Here is a 20,070-nt window from a genome sequence, read left to right on the forward strand (position 1 = left end):
AGTGTTGCTAGGGTAAAAGTTTCTCCAACGAACGTGCACGCGGCGCGCACACACCTAACTGGAATGGATATGAGCAACACATCTCAAAGAACAACAGTTACAAAGGTGAGTAACCGTTTTTACTTGTGGCACCTTAGAGACTAACAAATTTATTTTGGCAGAAGCTTTCGTGGGATACTTCCACCTTTTCATGTTCTCTGTATGTATAAATATCTTCTGTCTGTGCGTTCCATTCTATGCATCCGAAGAAGTGAGCTGTAGCCCACGAAAGCTTATGCTGAAATACATTTGTTAGTCTCTAAGGTGCCACAAGTACTCCTTTTAGTGTTTAAATACAGAGAAAAGCTAATAAGCCAATGCTATCAGAGCTGCTCTTCTGCCCAGTGCGAATGTTCACGATGCTAGTTCAGGGCTTCATGTTAAACTCACCCAGATGCTGCAAAATTCCTCTGGGAAATATGCTCAAACCACTGTTCAGTCAGAAGGCAGCAGTTGCAACACCAGTGCCACATAGAGGGGAAAAAATAGGGCACTTTTGAACGAGTATTTTACAAGACGCAAACATGTTGCCACCAGCGTCCAGGCTTTTTTTATTTTGAAAATACAGTCAGCTTTCCACTAAGTTGTGTGCTGCGCAGCTGTACCCACGATTCTACTGCACTTAATCACAAGCAGAGAGAAAGAAGCTGAATTTTGCTATCATCTGCTATTTTTCTCTCTCCCAATTGTGTGTGCATTCGTTTTGTCATAAAAAGAAACAGTATCAGTTGGTGGCAACAGCTACTCAGAGGCTACAACTGACTTTGGGCCATAATACTAGAACTAAAAGTTTGTTCTAAAGAAGAATCTACTCAGTCTAGGGGATTGGGAATGAGGGAAACTGCCCATATAAGGTTTTACTTCACCTTTTACATATCAAATGCTTTAAAGGTCAAGATTTTCAAAACTGCCTAAAAGTTCTGGAGGCCCAACTCTTATTACATTAAATGGGACTGGGGCATCCAAATACTTGTGTGGCTTTGAAACTCCCATCCGACACTTCCTTTTTACAATTCATAGAGCTTAAGGCCAGAAGGGGCCATTCTGATCATCAAGTCTGACTTCTGGCATAACACAGACTGCAGAGTCTAACCCAACAAATCTTGCCAATACCTTCTGATTGAGCCAGAAATCTTTTAGAAAGAGACACCTGATCTTGATATAAAGACTCCAGCTGATGGAGAATCCACTACATGCCTTGTTACATTGTTCTTCCAATGACTAATAGTTTGTGTGTGCTTTAATAAAAGGATTAAATGCATTTTGTGATGGTCGTTACAATAGGTGTCTCCAGTTCTGACTTTAAGCAAACCAAAATTAACCATTTAATGCTGTAACAGTAATACTGGGGTTTTATTAACCCCTTCAAGCCAATGCCAATATGACACAAAACCCACTCCTAGCAATGCAGGATCTTTAGAGTTACAAGCACAATCTGTGGGGTTGTAAACTCTTCTAGTTGAACCTGTAGGATTCAAGTAACTTGGGAAAGTATGTTTTTACATACTATTTTTCTTAAAATAATAAAAAAACCAAAGAAATTCCCATTTAAAACGTTGTTACAGTAGTTACTTTTGTGAATATGGTCCACTAATTGAAAACATAATGGTCAGAACTTGTTTGTTCTAGTCAAGAAAGTTAGTTAAGGCATAGAAAACAGCTCTGGCCCTGCAATGCAGCATCAACCCAAAGAGTTAAAAATTACGAGTCAGGCCCCTCACCCCCTCAAAAACTCGGGAGATTTGAAACAACAATACATTTGTGGTTCCTTTTTTTCCTTTGACTTCTGGTTTGTGAGCCCTCAAGAGTCATATTTTCTGGATTTTCTCCACAACCATAAGGGTTAGAAACTCACTTTTTCTTTCTTTCTTTTTCCCCCTCTTTAAGTGAAAGTAGAGATTCTAGTGCAATGAACACAGGACTCTGTGAGCTAGGGCTTTATAAGAGAAACACCAAATATCAGTAGAACTGGTGACTCCAGGCAATGAGATCTCATGGAGGTTTCTTTTCTGCCTCCTCTGCAGTCAATCAGCTGAGGGGGCAGCTGTTGCCCCATGGCTTTGGGGCTGTGCCAAGTACTGTGGCTAGTAGATGGGTGCATCCTTGCCCAGGTGAGTCCTCTGGTGACGGGTGAGCGTGGAGCTCTCCCCGAAGCTCTTCCCACACTGGGCACACTGGAAGGGCCTGTCGCCCGTGTGGGTTCGATGGTGCCGCAGCAGGTCTGAGCTCTCGCCGAAGCGCTTCCCGCACTCAGTGCACTTGTAGGGCCGCTCACCCGTGTGCAGGGTGCGGTGCTTCACAAGGTAGGAGCTGAGGCTGAAGCTCTTGCCACAGTCAGCACAGCGGTAGGGCTTCTCTGCTGTGTGGGTGCGCTGGTGCCGCACGAAGGTGGAGCTGTCGATGAAGCCCTTCCCACAGGCAGGGCACTTGTAGGGGCGCTCGCCACGGTGGATGCGGTTGTGTGTGATGAGATAGGAGCTGACACTGAAGCTCTTGCCGCAGTCAGGGCAGGTGTAGGGCTTCTCGCCGGTGTGGGTGCGCTGGTGGATGATGAAGGTGGAGTTCTGGCTGAAGCTCCTCCCGCAGTCCAGGCACTTGTAGGGTGTCTCCCCGGTGTGCAGCCGGTGGTGGGTCAGCAGTGTGGAGCTCTGGCTGAAGCTCCTCCCACAGTCGGGGCAGGTGTAGGGCTTCTCGCCCGTGTGGGTGCGCTGGTGGCTGATCAGCGTGGAGCTCTGGCTGAAGCAGCGCCCGCACTCGGAGCACTGGTAGGGCTTCTCACCTGTGTGGATGCGCTGGTGGATGATGAGGTGCGAGCGCCTGGAGAAGTGCTTCCCGCATTCAGCACAGATGTTCTGCTTCCTGCCCACCTGCAGGGCCTGCTGGGCATCTCCGAGCTCCTGGTAGCTGCCCTCCCAGGGACTGGGCACATCTAGTTTCTCCACTTGCTGCTCTTCTGACCTGTCCTCACTCTCACAGGCCTCTCCCTCGTCAAGGCTTTGGGAAACGTTCCCTTCACATCCTCCTGCTACCGACCTGTGCAGTTCCACTGGCTCAGGACCTTCCTGCTGAAGGTTCTCCTCATTCTCACTCACCAGCCCGTCACCTGCTGCGACAGAGAGAGAATCCAGACAGGTGTCAGTCCCTGTGCCGTGGGGAAGGAACCTCAGAAAGAGGAACAGAAAAGAAGGGAAAACAAATCAAAACAACTACAAACCAGAAACTAAATCCCCCGCACCCTTCCCTCGAGGCGAGAGAAGAGGGAGTCAATTGGCTTCCACATCCCACCCGAACACTCAGAGGGGAGAGAGCTGGGTGGGTGGGAATGCTGATTTTCAATAAGTCTTGGAGCACTGGAGAAGTTCCAGAAGATGAGAAGAAAGATAATGATAGTAGTGTTGATGTAAAATATTTAAACTTCTGTAAGGTGTTTGACTTGATACCACTCAACATTTTGATTAAAAAACTAGAACAGTATAAAATTAACATGGCACACATTAAATGGGTTAAAATCTAGCTAACTGATAGGTCTCAAAATGTAATTGTAAACAGGGAATCCTCATCAAGTGGCTGTGTTTCCAATGAGGTCCTGCAGGGGTCGGTTCTTGGGCCTGCACTATTAATTTTTATCAATGACCTGGAGGAAACCATAAAGAAATCACTACCAATGTTTGTAGACACAAAAACTGGGGGAGTGGAAATAAAGAAGAGAACAGGGCACTGATAGAAAGAGATCTGAACTGGTTCATAAACTGGTTGCAAGCAGACAATAAATAAATGTAACTGTATCCATCCAGAATCAAAGAATGCAGGTCATACTTACGGGATGGGGCTCTATTCTGGGAGCAGTGACTCTAAAAAAGTCTAAAAAGGGGTGAGGTGAATTTGAGCTCCCAGCGTGACGCTGTGGCCAAAAGGGGTGCATAAACACGGATATCTCAAGCAGGAACAGAGAGGTTATTTTACCTCTGTATTTGGTACTGGTGCCTCCACTGCTGGAATCTTGTGTCCAGTTCTAGTGCCCTCAATTCAAGAAGGATGTAGATAAATAGGAGAGGGGTAAGAGAACAGTCACAAGAATGAGGGATAAAGAATTAGAAAACCTGCCTTATAATGCCAGACTCAAGGAGCTCAGTCTATTTAGCTTAACAAAGGGAAGGTGAAGGGGTGATTAAATCACAGTCTATAATTACCTGCATGGGGAGCAAATGTTTGCTAGAGAAAGGTCTAACATGATCCAATGGCTGGAAGTTGAAGCTAGACAAATTCAGACAGGAAATAAGGCACACATTTTTACTGGTGACAGTAATTAACCACTGGAACAACTTACCAAGGGCTGTGGTGGATTCTCTATCACTGACAATGTTTACATCAGGACTGGATGTTTTTCTAACAGATCTGCTCTAGGAACTATCTAGCCTGTGTTATACAAGAGGTGAGACTAGATGATCACAGTGGTCCCTTCTCACCTTGGAATTTATGTAGCTAAGAGGAGCGATGTCTGCCATGAGGATCCAACCCATGCTGTTTGTCCTGAATGAGATGAGAGAGAACCTGGGGAGCTCACAGGACTGTTGTGGAAATCTCTCACCTGTGCTAGCATCACTTGGGATCTCCTCTTCCGAGGAGACCTGGAGATCCAGGACACATGGCTTTTCCTCTTGCTCCATCCAAGGGATCCTTTGAGGTTTAGGAAACTGAAACCCTGTTCATGGGAAGGACAATGGGTGAAGGTTCATTACATATTTCTGAGGAGTCACTCAAAAAAAGGTTTCTTGAAATGTAATCCATTCTTTTCATCATTGTGCTGATGCAGAAATGTTTCATCCCGAAACAGGGACAAATATTTACCAAGACCATAGCAAGAGTCACACCTGGGGTGTTTGTGCTATCAGACACAATTCCAGTAGGGAACAAAAGTGCAAAGACAAACAAGAAATAGCAACCTAATAAGTTAGCATCATAACCTGAGTCATGCTCTGGACAAAGCTATCCAGCTTGGTGCTGATGTGGTCCCATCACTACAGCATCCGAGTGCCTCATACTCTGGCTACGTCTTCTGGCCCTGCAGTTTGGACTATGGGGCTGTGAACTGGAGAGGAGCAGTTTTAATGAACTGGTCACTTCATATATGTGACTAAATGGGAACTGAAAATACTGCAGCTTGCCCATGGACACGCTTGGCCAGGAGAGAATCCAGATCTCCTGAGACCCACTCCACAGGCTATTTTTGTTTCCTCTCATGTGCTCAGATATGGATGATGAGCCAGTATCTCTTTGAAATAATTAGCCATGCCTCAAAGAGCACTGAGCATCAGTGATTTAGGCCCTGCAATAAGCGCTAAGAGTGACTTGAAGTATTAGTCAACTTTATAATGAACTCTCTGACCACTTAAGTTTTGCCCTTGGAAACTCAGCCACCTTGATTACATTGGCCTCATTAGCACTACAAAAGTGATTCTCCCTTGGTATTCACCCCTTCTTGTCAACTGTTGAGACTAGCCCACTTCCACCTTAATTGAATTGGCTCATTAGCACTGATCCCCCACTTGGTAAGGCAATGCCCATCTTTTCAGGTGCTGTGTATTTATATCTGCCTCCGTATTTTCCACTCCATGCATCTGATAAAGCAGGTTTTAGCCCACAAAAGCTTATACCCAAATAAATTTGTTAGTCTCTAAGGTGCCACAAGGCAGAAGTACCTGCTGAATATGGTGTAAAAAGATCTAACTGGAAAGATGTCATCTGCACAGAAATGCATTTGAATCATCAAATTACATTAATAAATTCATAGATTTTAAGGCCAGAAGGAAACATTATAACCATCTGGTGTGCCCTGCGCAACGAGAATACTATCCACTGATTCCTGCATCAGGCTGGTATCTTCTGGCCATGCTCTAGTTTTTCGATAGACCCCTAGTCCTGATGGAGAGACACCATGTGATGGAGAAACCACCACATCTCTAGTTTCAAGGGTTAATTTCCCTCAGTATTAAATATGTGCGCCTCATTTCAGGTTCAGATTCCAGGCACTGGCTTTTGTTATACCCGTATCAGTTAAATTAAAAAGCCCACGAAGTATTGTACCTGCATGGAATGAAGGGGTCTGAATGTAGCTGTAAGTAGCTGGGACAGGGTCTGTCATTTACTGCAAGTTTGCTCAAAACAGTTGGTCACTGGCCTGGCTCTATGTCAGGGGTCTCAAGCATGCGGCCCGCAAGGTTATTTTCTGCCGCCCATGAGCTCCTCGTGGCCCCCAGCAGCTCCCATTGGCGGTGCCTGAAGCAATAGCAACACACACCCCTGCACCACTCCACACCCATCGTCCAGATGCTTCCCAGAGCGGGCCAGGGCCAGGGCCTGCCCCCCCCAGCCCCTCCTGCAGTCAAATCCCCTGCCGCACCCTGCACCCCAACCCACTGCCCTGAGCCCCCTGCCGCACCCCTCTTGCACCCCAATCCCCGGCCCTGACCCCCTGCCACACCCCTCACCCCTCCTTCACCCCACACCCTAACTCCCTGCCTTGAGCCCCCTGCTGCTCCCCTCCTGCACCCCAACCCCCTGCCCTGACCCCTGGCCGCACACCGCACCCCTCCTGGGGAGAGGGAGGGGGTGAAGTTGGGGTGGGGATTTTGGGGAAGGGGTGGGAAGAGGCAGGGCAGGGCCAGGGCCTCATGGAAGGGGTGGAGCCAAAGGCTGTGTGTTGTGGGGGGAGGTGTCAGTAATGTGGCCCTCAGGCCAACGTACTAGTCCTCATGGTAATTTGAGTTTGAGTCCCCTGCTCTAGGTGCTACCCCAATACAAAATAAATGAGGTGTGTTCTCCCTGGGCTTGCTTTTAAACACTGACCTAGGGTAACTGGGGACAGGACTATAAAAAGATTTTCTATAATACCCGAAAACTGGAAAACAAAATAGTGCCAAACAAAGGTCAAAGAAGCCAAAAACAGGGGTGATCGGCCATGGCCTAGCCGATCTCCCCCATTCCAAGTTACAGCTGATTTTCAGTCTCATTCCCTTTCGAAATTTCATCTCTTTCTTCTCCAGTCCACCCTAGTTACACCGGGGTTAACTAATGCTCAGAGTTTCTGGAGCTTTGTCTATGTTAACAGCTTCCCAAAAAAAAAAACAAACCTGAGAGTGAGAGAGAAAGTGTCTGTGTCATTCCCTAAGGTGGGATTTAGCACTTGTGCTCCCAGGTTCTCTGGACATTTGGCAAACCCGATTCCTATCCCCAGCTTTAGCTTCTGTCTCCCCAACCCCTCCGGCAGGGAGACGGGCGGCATATTTCCAAGAACTGAGCACCCACAATTGGAGCCGGATTCTCCAAACCGCACAGCTCCCACTGTGAACCCAACGGGCCGAGTTCTGAAAACTCTGCCTGGGAGACTCGGTCCCTGGCCCAGTTCCGGGGCGTTCGCTCTCCCGGAACTGGCTCGGCTCCTGCTGGCGCTCAGGGGGGTAGAGCCGGGGGGGGGGGGGGGGGAGAGATCAAGGAGGGCAGCAGCTCTGGGACTCGCAGACCCCCGCTCCCCCGGGAGCAGAGCCGGGGCGAGGAGGGGCTTGATACAGAATCACTTTCCTGCCCGGCCCCAGCCCTTCCCCCCGGGTCTCGCCCCTCACCTGCAGGCTCCGGCTCAGGGGCTGGTGTCGGCAGAGCCCAGGGTTACCTCAGGGGGCGGGGCTGGTTCCAGCCCCCGGAGAGATTCCCCCCGGGTAGGCACAGAGGGGCGCTAGAGAAGGGCTCTCCCCACACCCCCCCGCTGGTGAGCGTCAGCTGTTTGTTACAGATTCGGCAGCGTCTCTGACCCAGGAAGCTCAGCCCCCAATATCCGGAAAAAAGAGGCAGATCAGCTGGTCATGGAGAGACTGGCCGCCCCCCTCTGGTGGCCACAGCTGATGGACTCCCCCCCCCCCTGTGCTCCCCCTGGGACAGAAAGGGTGCTGGGGTATTGGCCAGGATCCTTCCCTCCTTCCTGAGCAGAGAAAAATCTCCAGAGAAACCTGACCCTGCTGCCAGCCAGGGCTCTGGGCAACCACTTGGCCAGGTGCCCACCAGCCCTGGAACTATTCACCATATTGCCAGCTGCAGATGTTCAAAAATCATGAGTTGGGCTCACCAAAAACCATGAGATTCGATAACAGTAACAGCTTTGGGGTTCTTTTATTTGCCTGCTGCTTTCTGAGCCTTTAGGGCAGGGGTGGGCAACCTTTTTGGGCCAAGGGCCACATCTGGGTGGGGAAATTGTATGCAGGGCCAGGGCAGGGGCATGGGGTTGGAATGTGGGAGGGGATGTGGTGTGCAGGAAGGGGCTCAGGGCAAAGGATTGGAGCAGAGGAGGTGTGTGGAGTGTATGAGGGGGCTCAGGAAAGGGGGTTGGGGTGCAGGAGAGGTGCAGAGTGCAGGAGGGGGCTCAAGGCAGGAGTGCGGGCTCAGGGCAAGCATAGGGGTGCAGGGTGTGGTGGGGGCTCAGGGCATGGGGTTGGGGTGCAGGGTGCAGCAGGGAACTCAGGGCAGGGGGTTGGGGTGCAGGGTGTATGAGGGAGCTCAGGGCAGGGGGTTGGGGTGCGAGGTGCGGGCAGGGAGCTGGGGGGGCAGGATGCAGGAGGGGTTCAAGCTCCAGCCTGGCACCACTTACCTAAAGCAGCTCCGGGGTGGCACCAGTGCATAGAGCCTACCCTGTTCCCGGCCCCACACCACTCCAGGAAGCACTTGGGGAGGGCTCTGCATGCGCTGCCCTTGCCACACCTACCCTGAAGCTCCCATTGGTCGGAGTTCCCCATTCCTGGCCCATGGGAGCTGTGAAGGGCAGTGCCTGGAGGCAAGGGCAACGCACAAATCCCTCTGCCCCCCCACCCCCCGGCAATCCCGCGGGCCAGATCCAAACCCCTCAGGGGCCGGGTCTGGCCCGGGGGGATTGTAGTTTGCCCACCTCTACTTTAGGGTGGGCTGGGGTGACATTTTGAAGCTTCTGCCATAGCCAGGAGGGCTAGAAACTTACTTTTTCTTTAAGAGTGAAGGCTGAAATCATCATCATCTGACTCCAGGAGCTGGGACTTTAAGGAAAACAATTATCATGAGACTGATGACAAAACCATGAGAGTTGGCAATGCTACATTTATTTTGGGGACCCTCTGAGACAATCCCAAGTCCCCCAGAGTCTCAGTCCTACCTACAGTCTCCGGAAGTCTCATTATTTTTATTGTTATTATTGGTGTGGGAGCACCTGGAGGCCTCAGTCAGGGCCTCAGTGTGCTCAGAGCCACATACACAAAGAGATGGTGTTTGCCCCAAAGAACTTACCCAATCTAACTACAAGACTAGACACAACAGGATAATACAGACAGGTGATGGAGGAGCACAAGGGAACAATGACCCCATTCTGATCAGTGTGATAAGCAGCAGTTCCTAGCCATTGTTAGCACCAGCAGTGATGAGGTAACTTTTAGCAGGAAGCAGGGAGGTGACGGTGGGGTGGGACAATGGAATAAGTGGGTGAGGAAGGCTTGACCTCTCAATAGCATAGGAGCATGATACATCAGCCAGGGAAGGGCCTTGCAATGAGTGGTTTGTGTGTGTGTGATGTGGCGGAGAAGGGGAGCCAGTCAGGAACTTCCAGAGATGGGTGACGGGGTCACAGGAAAATGATCTTTGCAGCAGCAGCATTCTGGACAGATGTAGGTTGAGTAAGAAGATGGGATTGGTCCCAGGCAGGAAGGAGGATGCTCAGTGATTGAGACGTGAGATGAAGCCCTGGATGAGAGGTTTAGCTGTGATGGAAGAGAGCTGGGTTGACCATAGAGAGGTGAAGCAGGAAAAAGATTGAGACACAGCCAGCATGGGGCCACCAGCCATGTCAAAACAACACACACTTAGCTTGCCTGCATGACAGAGGTGGTGGTTCACCCCAGTGACAGTGTATAACAGACTTACTTGCCTCTTTAAGGGTTTGCCTGGGCCCAGCCGACCCTCGTTACTAAGGAGGCACAGCTGAGCAGGAATCAACTTATTACTCAATTAAGAGCAGCAGGAAGCTACAGGGAGAGCACATCTCAGGGAGAATGAAGCAGAGCGAAGAGGCAGCTGGGGTGAATCTTCTCCAGCAGGGAAACCTGGGACTTCAGGTAGGAAAGACCTGAGCATGAACTGACAGAAGGGTAAATAGAGGGACTTGAGAATGTTATTTTGCCAGTTTGTTATTTTAATAAAACCAGAACTTGAGATGGGCTATGAATGGACAACAGCCTGTGTGAATCATTGAAGAAGCTCCTTGAAGGGGGAAACTGAGGCAAGGGGCTGCTTTCAGGGCTGCCCTGAGGCTATGAGTGGGTGTATGGCAGTCAGCCCCCACTGACACTAGGAAAAGGACTCCATTTTGGGGAGAGAGTTGGTGAATGCAGCCACAGCTATCCCCTGTTTGACAGAGTACCGTGCTGGAGGATGCAATACGATGAGTGGAACTGGAGGACAGTCAGGTTTTAGGGGAACCTAATCTGGGATGACACTCAGCTGGCTTTGCCAGCTGGTGACCTGAGCTGCTGCTGGACAGAGCTTACCTAAGGTGCAGAAAAGTTCCCTCCATCCTGCATACAGCAGGAACAGACCCTGCCCCAGTGGTGACAGTGGAGATAACTCTTCTGTCTGTGTGAATACAGCCAGGAGACATATGCAGTGTAGTTGTAGCCATGTGGGACCCAAGATATTAGAGGCAAGGAGGGTGAAGTAATATCTGGTTTTGGCCCAACTTCTGTTGGTGCAAGAGACAAGCCTCCAAGCTACACAGAGCTCTTCCTCAGGTCCTGAGGAAAAGCTCTGTGTATGCTCAAAAGCTTGTCTCTCTCCCCAACAGAAATTGGGCTAATAACAGATCTAAAAGTTTATTAGAGAATATTTAAATAAAGATGATACAAAGAGTTTGAAGCGTCAGTTATTGGTCATTGGGGATAACATACAGAGTATAGGGGGACGTTGGTATTTGGAAATTGGTTAGCACATAATATATACAGTCTGCAATGTCCCCAATGCGGGGTGTACGGTGGGTGGGATCAAGAAGCAGTAAGGAAGCAGTGAGGGTACATCGCTCATACAGTGGGTTACCCGCAGTCATGGTTATAAGTAAGCAGGCCGGGTAATGGGGACAGGATGACCCTTACATGGTGGAATCCAGTTTGGTGGGTTTAGGGCTCAGGGGATATGGTTCAGTAGGTGGGGTTTATAGGTCTCCTCCCCCCCCCCCCCCCGTGGGTGCACGAAGCCACACTGGCTCACTGCTGGTATTGGCGGTGGCCGGTGATGTGCTCCATGTAAATGTCCCTGGACTTCCCACCTCCCTATGTCTCTCTACTGCCAGGACAGACATTCTCTCGAATAGTGACAGCAGGAATATAACATGGCTGATGCTTGGAGCTGGTAGAATTTTTTAAAACAAAAACACTTAGTCCATCAAGGGCTTTTTAAAAATCCCCAGTTAGGTATTTCCAGCAGTTTTTTAAAGTTTTTCTGTGGTAGTTTTCAATAGAGAAATTAGCCTTTTGGTTTTGAACAATGAATGAACTCTCCTGTTCCTGGCCAAGGGTTGCCGCCTCACTGCCAGCATGGCCTGGTGCCCTGGGCAACACACACCGTCTCTCTGATTGGGTTCCCCTGCAAAGCCGGGTGTGCGTCAGGGATGCAGGGAGCCCCAGGAACCTGCCAGATCTCCATGTAGTAATGGCACTCATTCAGCAGCCTGGGGCAGGGCTGGGGTCAGTTTCCACTGCAGCGAGGGAGACTTACATCCAGCCAGGCTCCCTCATGCACAGGGTAGGCAATAGGGAGGTGCCTCCCAGCCTTGGGTGTCTCCATCACACCAGGCCAGGCGCCTGAGTGACATGGCAGACAACAGCATCCCAGGATGAGCCTGCACCTGGCCAGGACTTCCCAGTGCACTGAACCCAGGTGCAGGGAGGTGGCTGCTGCCGAGATTCCCCAGCCTCCAGTGGCAGGATAGAGCTGTAAGCTGTGCAGGGAGGGAAGGTGGAAAGAAGCAGAATGAACCCAGGGCCCTTTGGTCCCTCAGTGGGACACTGAGGAGGGAGGGGTAAGGGGGGGCACAACTTGGAGGGGTGCTCCAGGAGGGGGGGGGATTGCCCCTTTCTAGACCTTGCACTTGTGATTTCATGTTCTAGTTACAAAGTGCTGACCAGGGGCCACAATCAGCCCTGCAGTGAGGCAGCCACCTGGGGTCTCTGTGCAGTTGCACCAGACAGCAATGGAGACCCTTCTACAGGGCTGGGGGTGAAACTGAGTATGCATCAGCAGGGTCTGCAGCAGTGGGGGCTGCAGGGATACCTGCTGAGGCTCTGGGGAAGGGGAGGGTTTGGGCCCCAGGGCATCTCTCGGCAGGGGAGTTAAGGTGCCATGAGGACCGCTACACCATGGGCAATAGCTGTGGAGGGGGATAAAATAGGGACACTTTAAGGGGGGATGGGTGGAACCTGCCCCTCTCCTGCTAAGCTTGTTCCAGCCCAGACAGTGCCAGACTCTCCCCCGGCTACCTGGTCGGGGGCAAGGGAGGGGCAGCAGCAGGGCTGGCTCCAGGCACGAGCGCAGCAAGCAGGTGCTAGTGATGGCCAATGGAAAGGGGCGGCATGTCCGGCTCTTCAGCGGTGGGTCCCTCAGTCCCTCTCGGAGAGAAGGACAGGCTGCCGAATTGCCGCCGAAGAATGAAGTGGCAGCGGTAGAGCTGCTGCTGATCATACCCTCATCCCCACCCCCACCCCCCCACCGCTTGGGGCAGCAAAAAGGCTGGAGCCAGCCCTGGGCAGCAGCCTTGCTCAGTGCTGCAACACATTAATGCCTCCCAGAGGAGAGGGCGGAGTGCCAGGCACAGAGTTCTCTCCCTTGCTAGTGCCTCAAATAACTGGGGAGGGTGAGAAACACTCCCCCTCCCCTTTAGGGGGGAGGGATCTTTTGTGTCTCTGTTCCTCTTTGCATAACAGTGACAGGAAGGAACTGGGGATCCTGCCCAGTTCTTGTAGGCTCCACAGGGATGGCCGAGGGACTGAGATCAGTGTGTGTGTCACAGGGACGGGTCTGGCTGTGGAGCTAGTGAGGGAAGTGGGAATGAAAAACAGAGTGTTCACAGAGAGAGGCAGTGTGGCCTACTGGCTAGAGCACTGGACTGCAACTCAGGAAACCTGGGTTCTATCGCCACCTGGCCTGCTGGGTAACCTTGGGCAAGTCATGTCTGCACTCCATGCCTGTTTCCTCATCTGTACAATTGGGATAATGATATGGCCCTCCTGTGTCAAGTGCTTTCAGCTCTGGGGGTTGAAAAGTGGCAAGAAGGGAGGGAATAGTATTTCCCTCTCAGTTACTGTTCTCCCCTAGCCCCAGCCTTGCCTCCTCCACCCCACTCATTCAGCATTCAGCCAGCTCAATCCTTCCTAGCTCAGAAACCACTCCCACTGTGCACATCTCTCTCCTCCAGGCAGAGAACTAATCCTCTTTTTACCTACCCATGGAGTTAAGAACTCTGTATATTCCTCATTCTGACAAGTTTCCACCCTTCCTTTTTTTAGTTTATGTCCCATCCGTGGTCTCATACTTGCACACATAGGCATTTGGCATAGTCAGCAATTTTGAAAAAGAAAATATTTTTCCCTGGGGAACCTTAGGGCAGTTTGTGTGTGTTGTGTGTTTGTACATGTTAAGTTTAGAAGAAAATAGATTTTTAAACACTTGTACAGCAAAATAATTTTATAAGCATTTTTAAATCATTTGCAAAATAAAGCTGATTATCACAAAGCGATAAAGAAAGACAAATAGAAAAGAGTGTTAACCTACAAAAAAAGACTAAAGAGTTAAGTCACAAATGTGTTAGGTCTTCTTAGAGAAAAATCTGCATTTTTTGGAATAAAGGCATTAAATAACCTTTATTTTTAAAAAAAAAAAAACTATGCATTTAGGCTATTTAGAAAGTCTAAAAAAAATCTTGTAAATAAAGAATAGAACATGTTTGTTTTTTTAAAAAAGAAATAACACAAAGTGAGAGGCTTGTAGAAAAGCCAGTTCTGTAACAAAAAGAAAAAACAAATGGCGCAACAAAAACCATGTCACTGACCACACGGCAGAGAGAAGAGTATCTGGACGCGTAGGCAGCAAGTTATATGGCCCGTGGTGCCCATGCGCCACCAATATTCCTGCAGGTGGGCCAACTCCACAAATGTTTGGGCCCCAGGCCTCGTGCTTTGGGGGTCCCTGCACCATGGGTCAGCAACGTGAGGGCCAGGATGCTCTCACCTGGGGGGGGGGGGGCGGGCGGTCCCCCGTTCCTGGAGCCCCTGCATGCTGCGGAGAGGCCCCAGCGCTGGCCCAGCTCACAGCCCATTGGCCGGGAACCCCGGCCAATCAGAGCTGCCGGGGGCAGTGCTAGAGCTTCGTGGCCGCGCCTCCACAGCAGGGTCGGGGAGGGAGTCACAGGCAGCAGCTCTCAGCCGTGGGCAGAGAGTGAGAGTGTCAGGCGTCTGTCCCTGTCAGACCGACGCATAGACCCAGCCAGTGAGGCAGGGGGTTGTGGGGATGTCATAAACAGATAGCTAAGGGTTAATGTCTCTTTCATCTGAAGCACCTGACCAAAGGACCAATCAGGAAACCGGATTTTTTCAACTTTGGGTGGAGGGAATTGAGTGTCTAAGGTCTTTGTTTTTCTGGCTGCCTGCTTTCTCTGAGCTTTGGAGAAGTAGTTCTACTTTCTAGTCTTCTGTTTCCAAGTGTAAGGACAAAGAGATCAGATAGTAAGTTATATGGTTTCTTTTCTTTGGTATTTGCATGAATATAAGTGCTGAAGTGCTTTGATTTGTATTCTTTTTGAATAAGGCTGTTTATTCAATATTCTTTTAAGCAATTGACCCTGTGTTGTATCATCTAATACAGAGAGAACATTTGTACTTATTTTTCTTTCTTTTTATATAAAGCTTTCTTTTAAGACCTGTTGGAGTTTTTCTTTACTTCAGGGAAATTGAGTCTGTACTCACCAGGGAATTGGTGGGAGGAAGAAATCAAGGGGAGATTTGTGTGTTGGATTGCTAGCCTGACTTTGCATTCCCTCTGGGGGAATAGGAAAGTACTTTTTGTTTCCAGGATTGGGAACAGAGAGGGAGATTCACTCTGTTTGGATTCACAGAGCTTGTGTCTGTGTATCTCGCCAGGAGCACCTGGAGGGGGGAAGGGAAAAAGGATTATTTCCCTTTGTTGTGAGACTCAAGGGATTTGGGTCTTGGGGTCCCCAGGGAAGGTTTTTCAGAGGGACCAGAGTGCCCCAAAACACTCTAATTTTTTGGGTGGTGGCAGCAGGTACCAGGTCCAAGCTGGTAACTAAGCTTGGAGGTTTTCATGCTAACCCCCATATTTTGGACGCTAAGGTCCAAATCTGGGACTAAGGTTATTACATGGTGGCAGTGGGTGGGAGATAGACAGAATCCAGAAGCCAGTAGGAATATTATATTTTTCTTTTCTCTGCTAAGGGCTTTTTAGCAGAGAGAAACAGTTGGTTTTAAAAGGGAACCAGAGAGAATTTTTTTTTTCTGCTCTCTCTCGCAGTTTGTGGCTTGCATGTTAAGGGTCTTTTGTCATGCAATAGCCCTCCCATTAGGGGGCAAGTACCAGCCCTTATAGGCATGCAAATAAAGTGGTTTTTCTGGTTTCCCTTCATTGAACATTAGCTAGAGAGAGAAAGGGAAAAAAGCACTGTTGCTAGGCAGACTTCAGGAGGCAACAGTGAACCTGCAGTTCAGAAGATAAACACCGGAGGGCACCCCAACACAAGAAAACAGGAACCATGACTTCTAAGGCAAAAATTGACGCCGAAGAACAAATCAAAGAAGCTGAACACAGGCGACAGATGGAGATGAAAGAAAAGGAAGAAAGCATCAAACTGGCAGCCTTCCAAAGAGAACAGGCGGCCCAAGAGGCAGCACACAAAAGAAAACTAGAAGAAGAAGAGGTGGCCCACCGCCGAGAAATGGAAAAGCACCAAAAAGAAATGGAAAAGCACCAAAAAGAAATGGAAAAGCACCAAAAAGAAATGGAAAAACAACAAAAAGAGAATGAAGAGAAGGAAAAACAGAAAAAACATGAACTGGAATTGGCAAAAGCTGGGCTGCATGTGCCAGCCAACCCTAACAACCCGGTGCCAAATATTGCTCCACAGCACAGGAAATTTCCCACCTACAAGGCAGGTGATGACACCGAGGCCTTCTTGGAAAATTTTGAAAGAGCCTGTCTTGGGTACAAGATCCCCGAAGACCAGTACATGGTAGAATTGAGGTCACAGCTCAGTGGACCTTTAGCAGAGGTGGCAGCTGAAATGCCTAAGCACCAAATGAATGACTATAAACTTTTTCTAACCAAGGCCAAATACAGGATGGGGATAACCCCAGATCATGCCCGTCGGCGCTTCAGAACCCAAAAGTGGAAACCAGAGGTGTCATTTCCCAAACACGCCTACTACATTGCAAAAAACTATGAGGCCTGGATAACAGGAAACAACATTCAAACCTTGGAAGAACTGAACCTCCTCATACAAATGGAGCAGTTCTTGGATGGTGTTCCTGAAGACATCACGCGGTACATACAAGATGGAAACCCCAAGAATATCGCTGAGGCGGGGGAGATTGGAGCCAAATGGATGGAACTGGCAGAAAGCAAGAAAGCTACTGTCAAGGGGAACGATTACCCCAGGGGGCACACAGACCATAAACCCTACAACCGAGGACAGCCAAAGACCCCACATACCACCCAAGTAAAGCCACAGATACCCTACCCTTCAACCTCACCAGTCTCCAGTAACTCACCTCGGCCCAGTGACCCATCAGATGGAAGATGCTTTAAGTGTAATAAACTGGGACATATCAAGGCCAACTGTCCCAAGAACACCATGCGAGTGCAATTCATTACACCACCATCACACCAAAGATCCCCAGGCCCGGATGCCTCTCAAATACCCTTGGAGCGAAGGGAAAATTTGAGAGTGGGCGGAAAGAAGGTTACTGCGTGGAGAGACACGGGGGCACAAGTGTCAGCTATCCACCAATCCTTCGTTGACCCCAAATTCATCAACCCAAAGGCCAAAGTTACAATTTACCCCTTCATGTCACAAGCTGTAGACTTGCCTACAGCTCAACTGCCTGTCCAGTACAAAGGCTGGTCAGGAATGTGGACTTTTGCAGTCTATGACAATTATCCTATCCCCATGCTACTGGGGGAAGACTTGGCCAACCAGGTGAGGCGGGCCAAGAGAGTGGGAATGGTTACACGTAGCCAAACCAGGCAAGCTTCCAGACCCATTCCTGTTCCTGAACCGTCCACAGAGGCCCCGTCTGTGTTACCAGAGACCCAGACAGAGGTAGTGGACCCGGATTCCATGCCTACCACTGAAACAGCCACAGCATCTCCAGTCCCAGGCCCGGAACTGGAACAGCAACCAGCACCAGCAAGTGCAACTACATCTTCAAACTCAACGCCAGAGGGCGCCAGCGAGCCAAAACTGGCAGAAGCAACAGACAGCCATACCCAAAAGGCTCAGCCAGAGCCTGAAATACCCTCAGGTGCACCAGCGGAGAGCGGTTCACCAGCAACGGAAACAACCCCATCACCTACATCGCTTCCAGAGGGACCAAGCCCAAGTCCACAGTCTGAGGAAGAACTGGTGACCCCAGACTCAAGGGAACAGTTCCAGACTGAGCAGGAACCGGATGACAGCCTTCAGAAAGCTTGGGCGGCGGCACGGAGCACCCCACCGCCTCTCAGCTCTTCTAATCAATCCCGGTTTGTTATAGACCAAGGACTTTTATACAAGGAAATTCTTTCTGGTGGACACTGGGAAGAATGGCAGCCGCAAAAACAGTTGGTGGTTCCAACTAAGTACCGGGGGAAGCTCTTAAGCTTAGCCCATGATCATCCCAGTGGCCATGCTGGGGTGAACAGAACCAAGGACCGGTTGGGGAAGTCCTTCCACTGGGAGGGGATGGGCAAGGACGTTGCCAAGTATGTCCGGTCTTGTGAGGTATGCCAAAGAGTGGGAAAGCCTCAAGACCAGGTCAAGGCCCCTCTCCAGCCACTCCCCATAATTGAGGTCCCATTTCAGCAAGTAGCTGTGGATATTCTGGGCCCTTTCCCAAAAAGACGCCCAGAGGAAAGCAGTACGTACTGACTTTAGTGGACTTTGCTACCCGATGGCCAGAAGCAGTTGCTCTAGGCAACACCAGGGCTAACACTGTGTGCCTGGCCCTAACAGACATCTTTGCCAGGGTAGGTTGGCCCTCTGACATCCTTACAGATTCAGGGTCTAATTTCCTGGCAGGGACCATGGAAAAACTGTGGGAAACTCATGGGGTAAATCACTTGGTTGCCACCCCGTACCACCATCAAACCAATGGCCTGGTGGAAAGGTTCAATGGAACTTTGGGGGCCATGATACGTAAATTCATCAACGAATTCTCCAATAATTGGGACCTAGTGTTGCAGCAGTTGCTGTTTGCCTACAGGGCTGTACCACATCCCAGTTTAGGGTTTTCACCATTTGAACTTGTGTATGGTCACGAGGTTAAGGGGCCATTACAGTTGGTGAAGCAGCAATGGGAGGGGTTTACGCCTTCTCCAGGAACTAACATTCTGGACTTTGTAAGCAACCTACAAAGCACCCTCCGACACTCTTTAGCCCTTGCTAGAGAGAATCTAAAGGATGCTCAGAAAGAGCAAAAGGCCTGGTATGACAGACATGCCAGAGATCGGTCCTTCAAGGTAGGAGACCAGGTTATGGTCTTGAAGGCGCAACAGGCCCATAAGGTGAAAGCATCATGGGAAGGGCCATTCACGGTCCAAGAGCGCCTGGGAGCTGTAAACTACCTCATAGCATTTCCCAATTCCTCACTAAAGCCTAAAGTGTACCATGTTAATTCTCTCAAGCCTTTCTATTCCAGAGACTTACAGGTTTGTCAGTTTACAGTCCAGGGAGAGGATGCTGAGTGGCCTGACGGTGTCTACTACGACGGGAAAAAAGACGGTGGCGTGGAAGAGGTGAACCTCTCAACCACCCTGGAACGTCTGCAGCGGCAACAAATCAAGGAGCTGTGCACTAGCTTCGCCCCATTGTTCTCAGCCACCCCAGGACGGACTGAACGGGCATACCACTCCATTGATACAGGTAATGCTCACCCAATCAGAACCCCACCCTACCGAGTGTCTCCTCATGCCCAAGCTGCTATAAAACGGAAGATCCAGAACATGCTACAGATGGGTATAATCCGCCCATCTACCAGTGCATGGGCATCTCCAGTGGTTCTGGTACCCAAACCAGATGGGGAAATACGCTTTTGCGTGGACTACCGTAAGCTAAATGCGGTAACTCGTCCGAACAACTATCCAATGCCATGCACCAATGAGCTATTGAAAAAGTTGGAACAGGCCCAGTTCATCTCTACAATAGACTTAACCAAGGGGTACTGGCAAGTACCGCTAGATGAACCTGCCAAGGAGAGGTCAGCATTCGTCACCCATGCGGGGGTGTATGAATTCAATGTCCTTCTTTTTGGCCTTCGTAATGCACCCGCCACCTTCCAAAGGCTGGTAGATGGTCTACTAGCTGGACTGGAAGAATTTGCAGTTGCCTACCTCAATGATGTGGCCATTTTTTCGGACTCCTGGCCCGAACACCTACTACACCTGGAAAAGGTCTTTGAGCGCATCAGGCAGGCAGGACTAACTGTTAAGGCCAAAAAGTGTCAAATAGGCCAAAACAGAGTAACTTACCTGGGGCACCAGGTGGGTCGAGGAACCATAAACCCCCTACAGGCCAAGGTGGATGCTATCCAAAAGTGGCCTGTCCCAAGGTCAAAGAAACAGGTCCAATCCTTCTTAGGCTTGGCCGGATACTACAGGCGATTTGTACCACACTACAGCCAAATCGCTGCCCCACTAACCGACCTGACCAAAAAGACCCAGCCAAATGCAGTTAAGTGGACTGATGAGTGTCAAAAGGCCTTTACCCAACTT

The 20,070-nt window shown here is 50.0% G+C and overlaps 2 protein-coding genes across 2 annotated transcripts in view; both read right to left on the bottom strand.

Annotated features, from left to right (window-relative positions):
• LOC127032470 (zinc finger protein 239-like) overlaps positions 1–7,846 on the bottom strand; it is a 59,430-nt gene extending 51,584 nt beyond the window's left edge. The window contains exon 1 of the mRNA XM_050919775.1: positions 7,659–7,846. The gene's annotated coding sequence lies outside the window, so the exon portion shown is untranslated. The remainder of the gene's footprint in view (positions 1–7,658) is intronic.
• The window catches only part of LOC127032619 (zinc finger protein 883-like), a 40,295-nt gene continuing 21,558 nt past the window's right edge, over positions 1,334–20,070 (bottom strand). Inside the window, exon 4 of the mRNA XM_050919906.1 lies at positions 1,334–2,891. Coding sequence (XP_050775863.1) covers positions 2,124–2,891 — 768 coding nt within the window. The 3' untranslated portion in view covers positions 1,334–2,123. The remainder of the gene's footprint in view (positions 2,892–20,070) is intronic.

Source organism: Gopherus flavomarginatus, chromosome 12, assembly GCF_025201925.1.
Source record: "Gopherus flavomarginatus isolate rGopFla2 chromosome 12, rGopFla2.mat.asm, whole genome shotgun sequence".
In the NCBI taxonomy this organism is placed as follows: domain Eukaryota; kingdom Metazoa; phylum Chordata; order Testudines; family Testudinidae; genus Gopherus; species Gopherus flavomarginatus.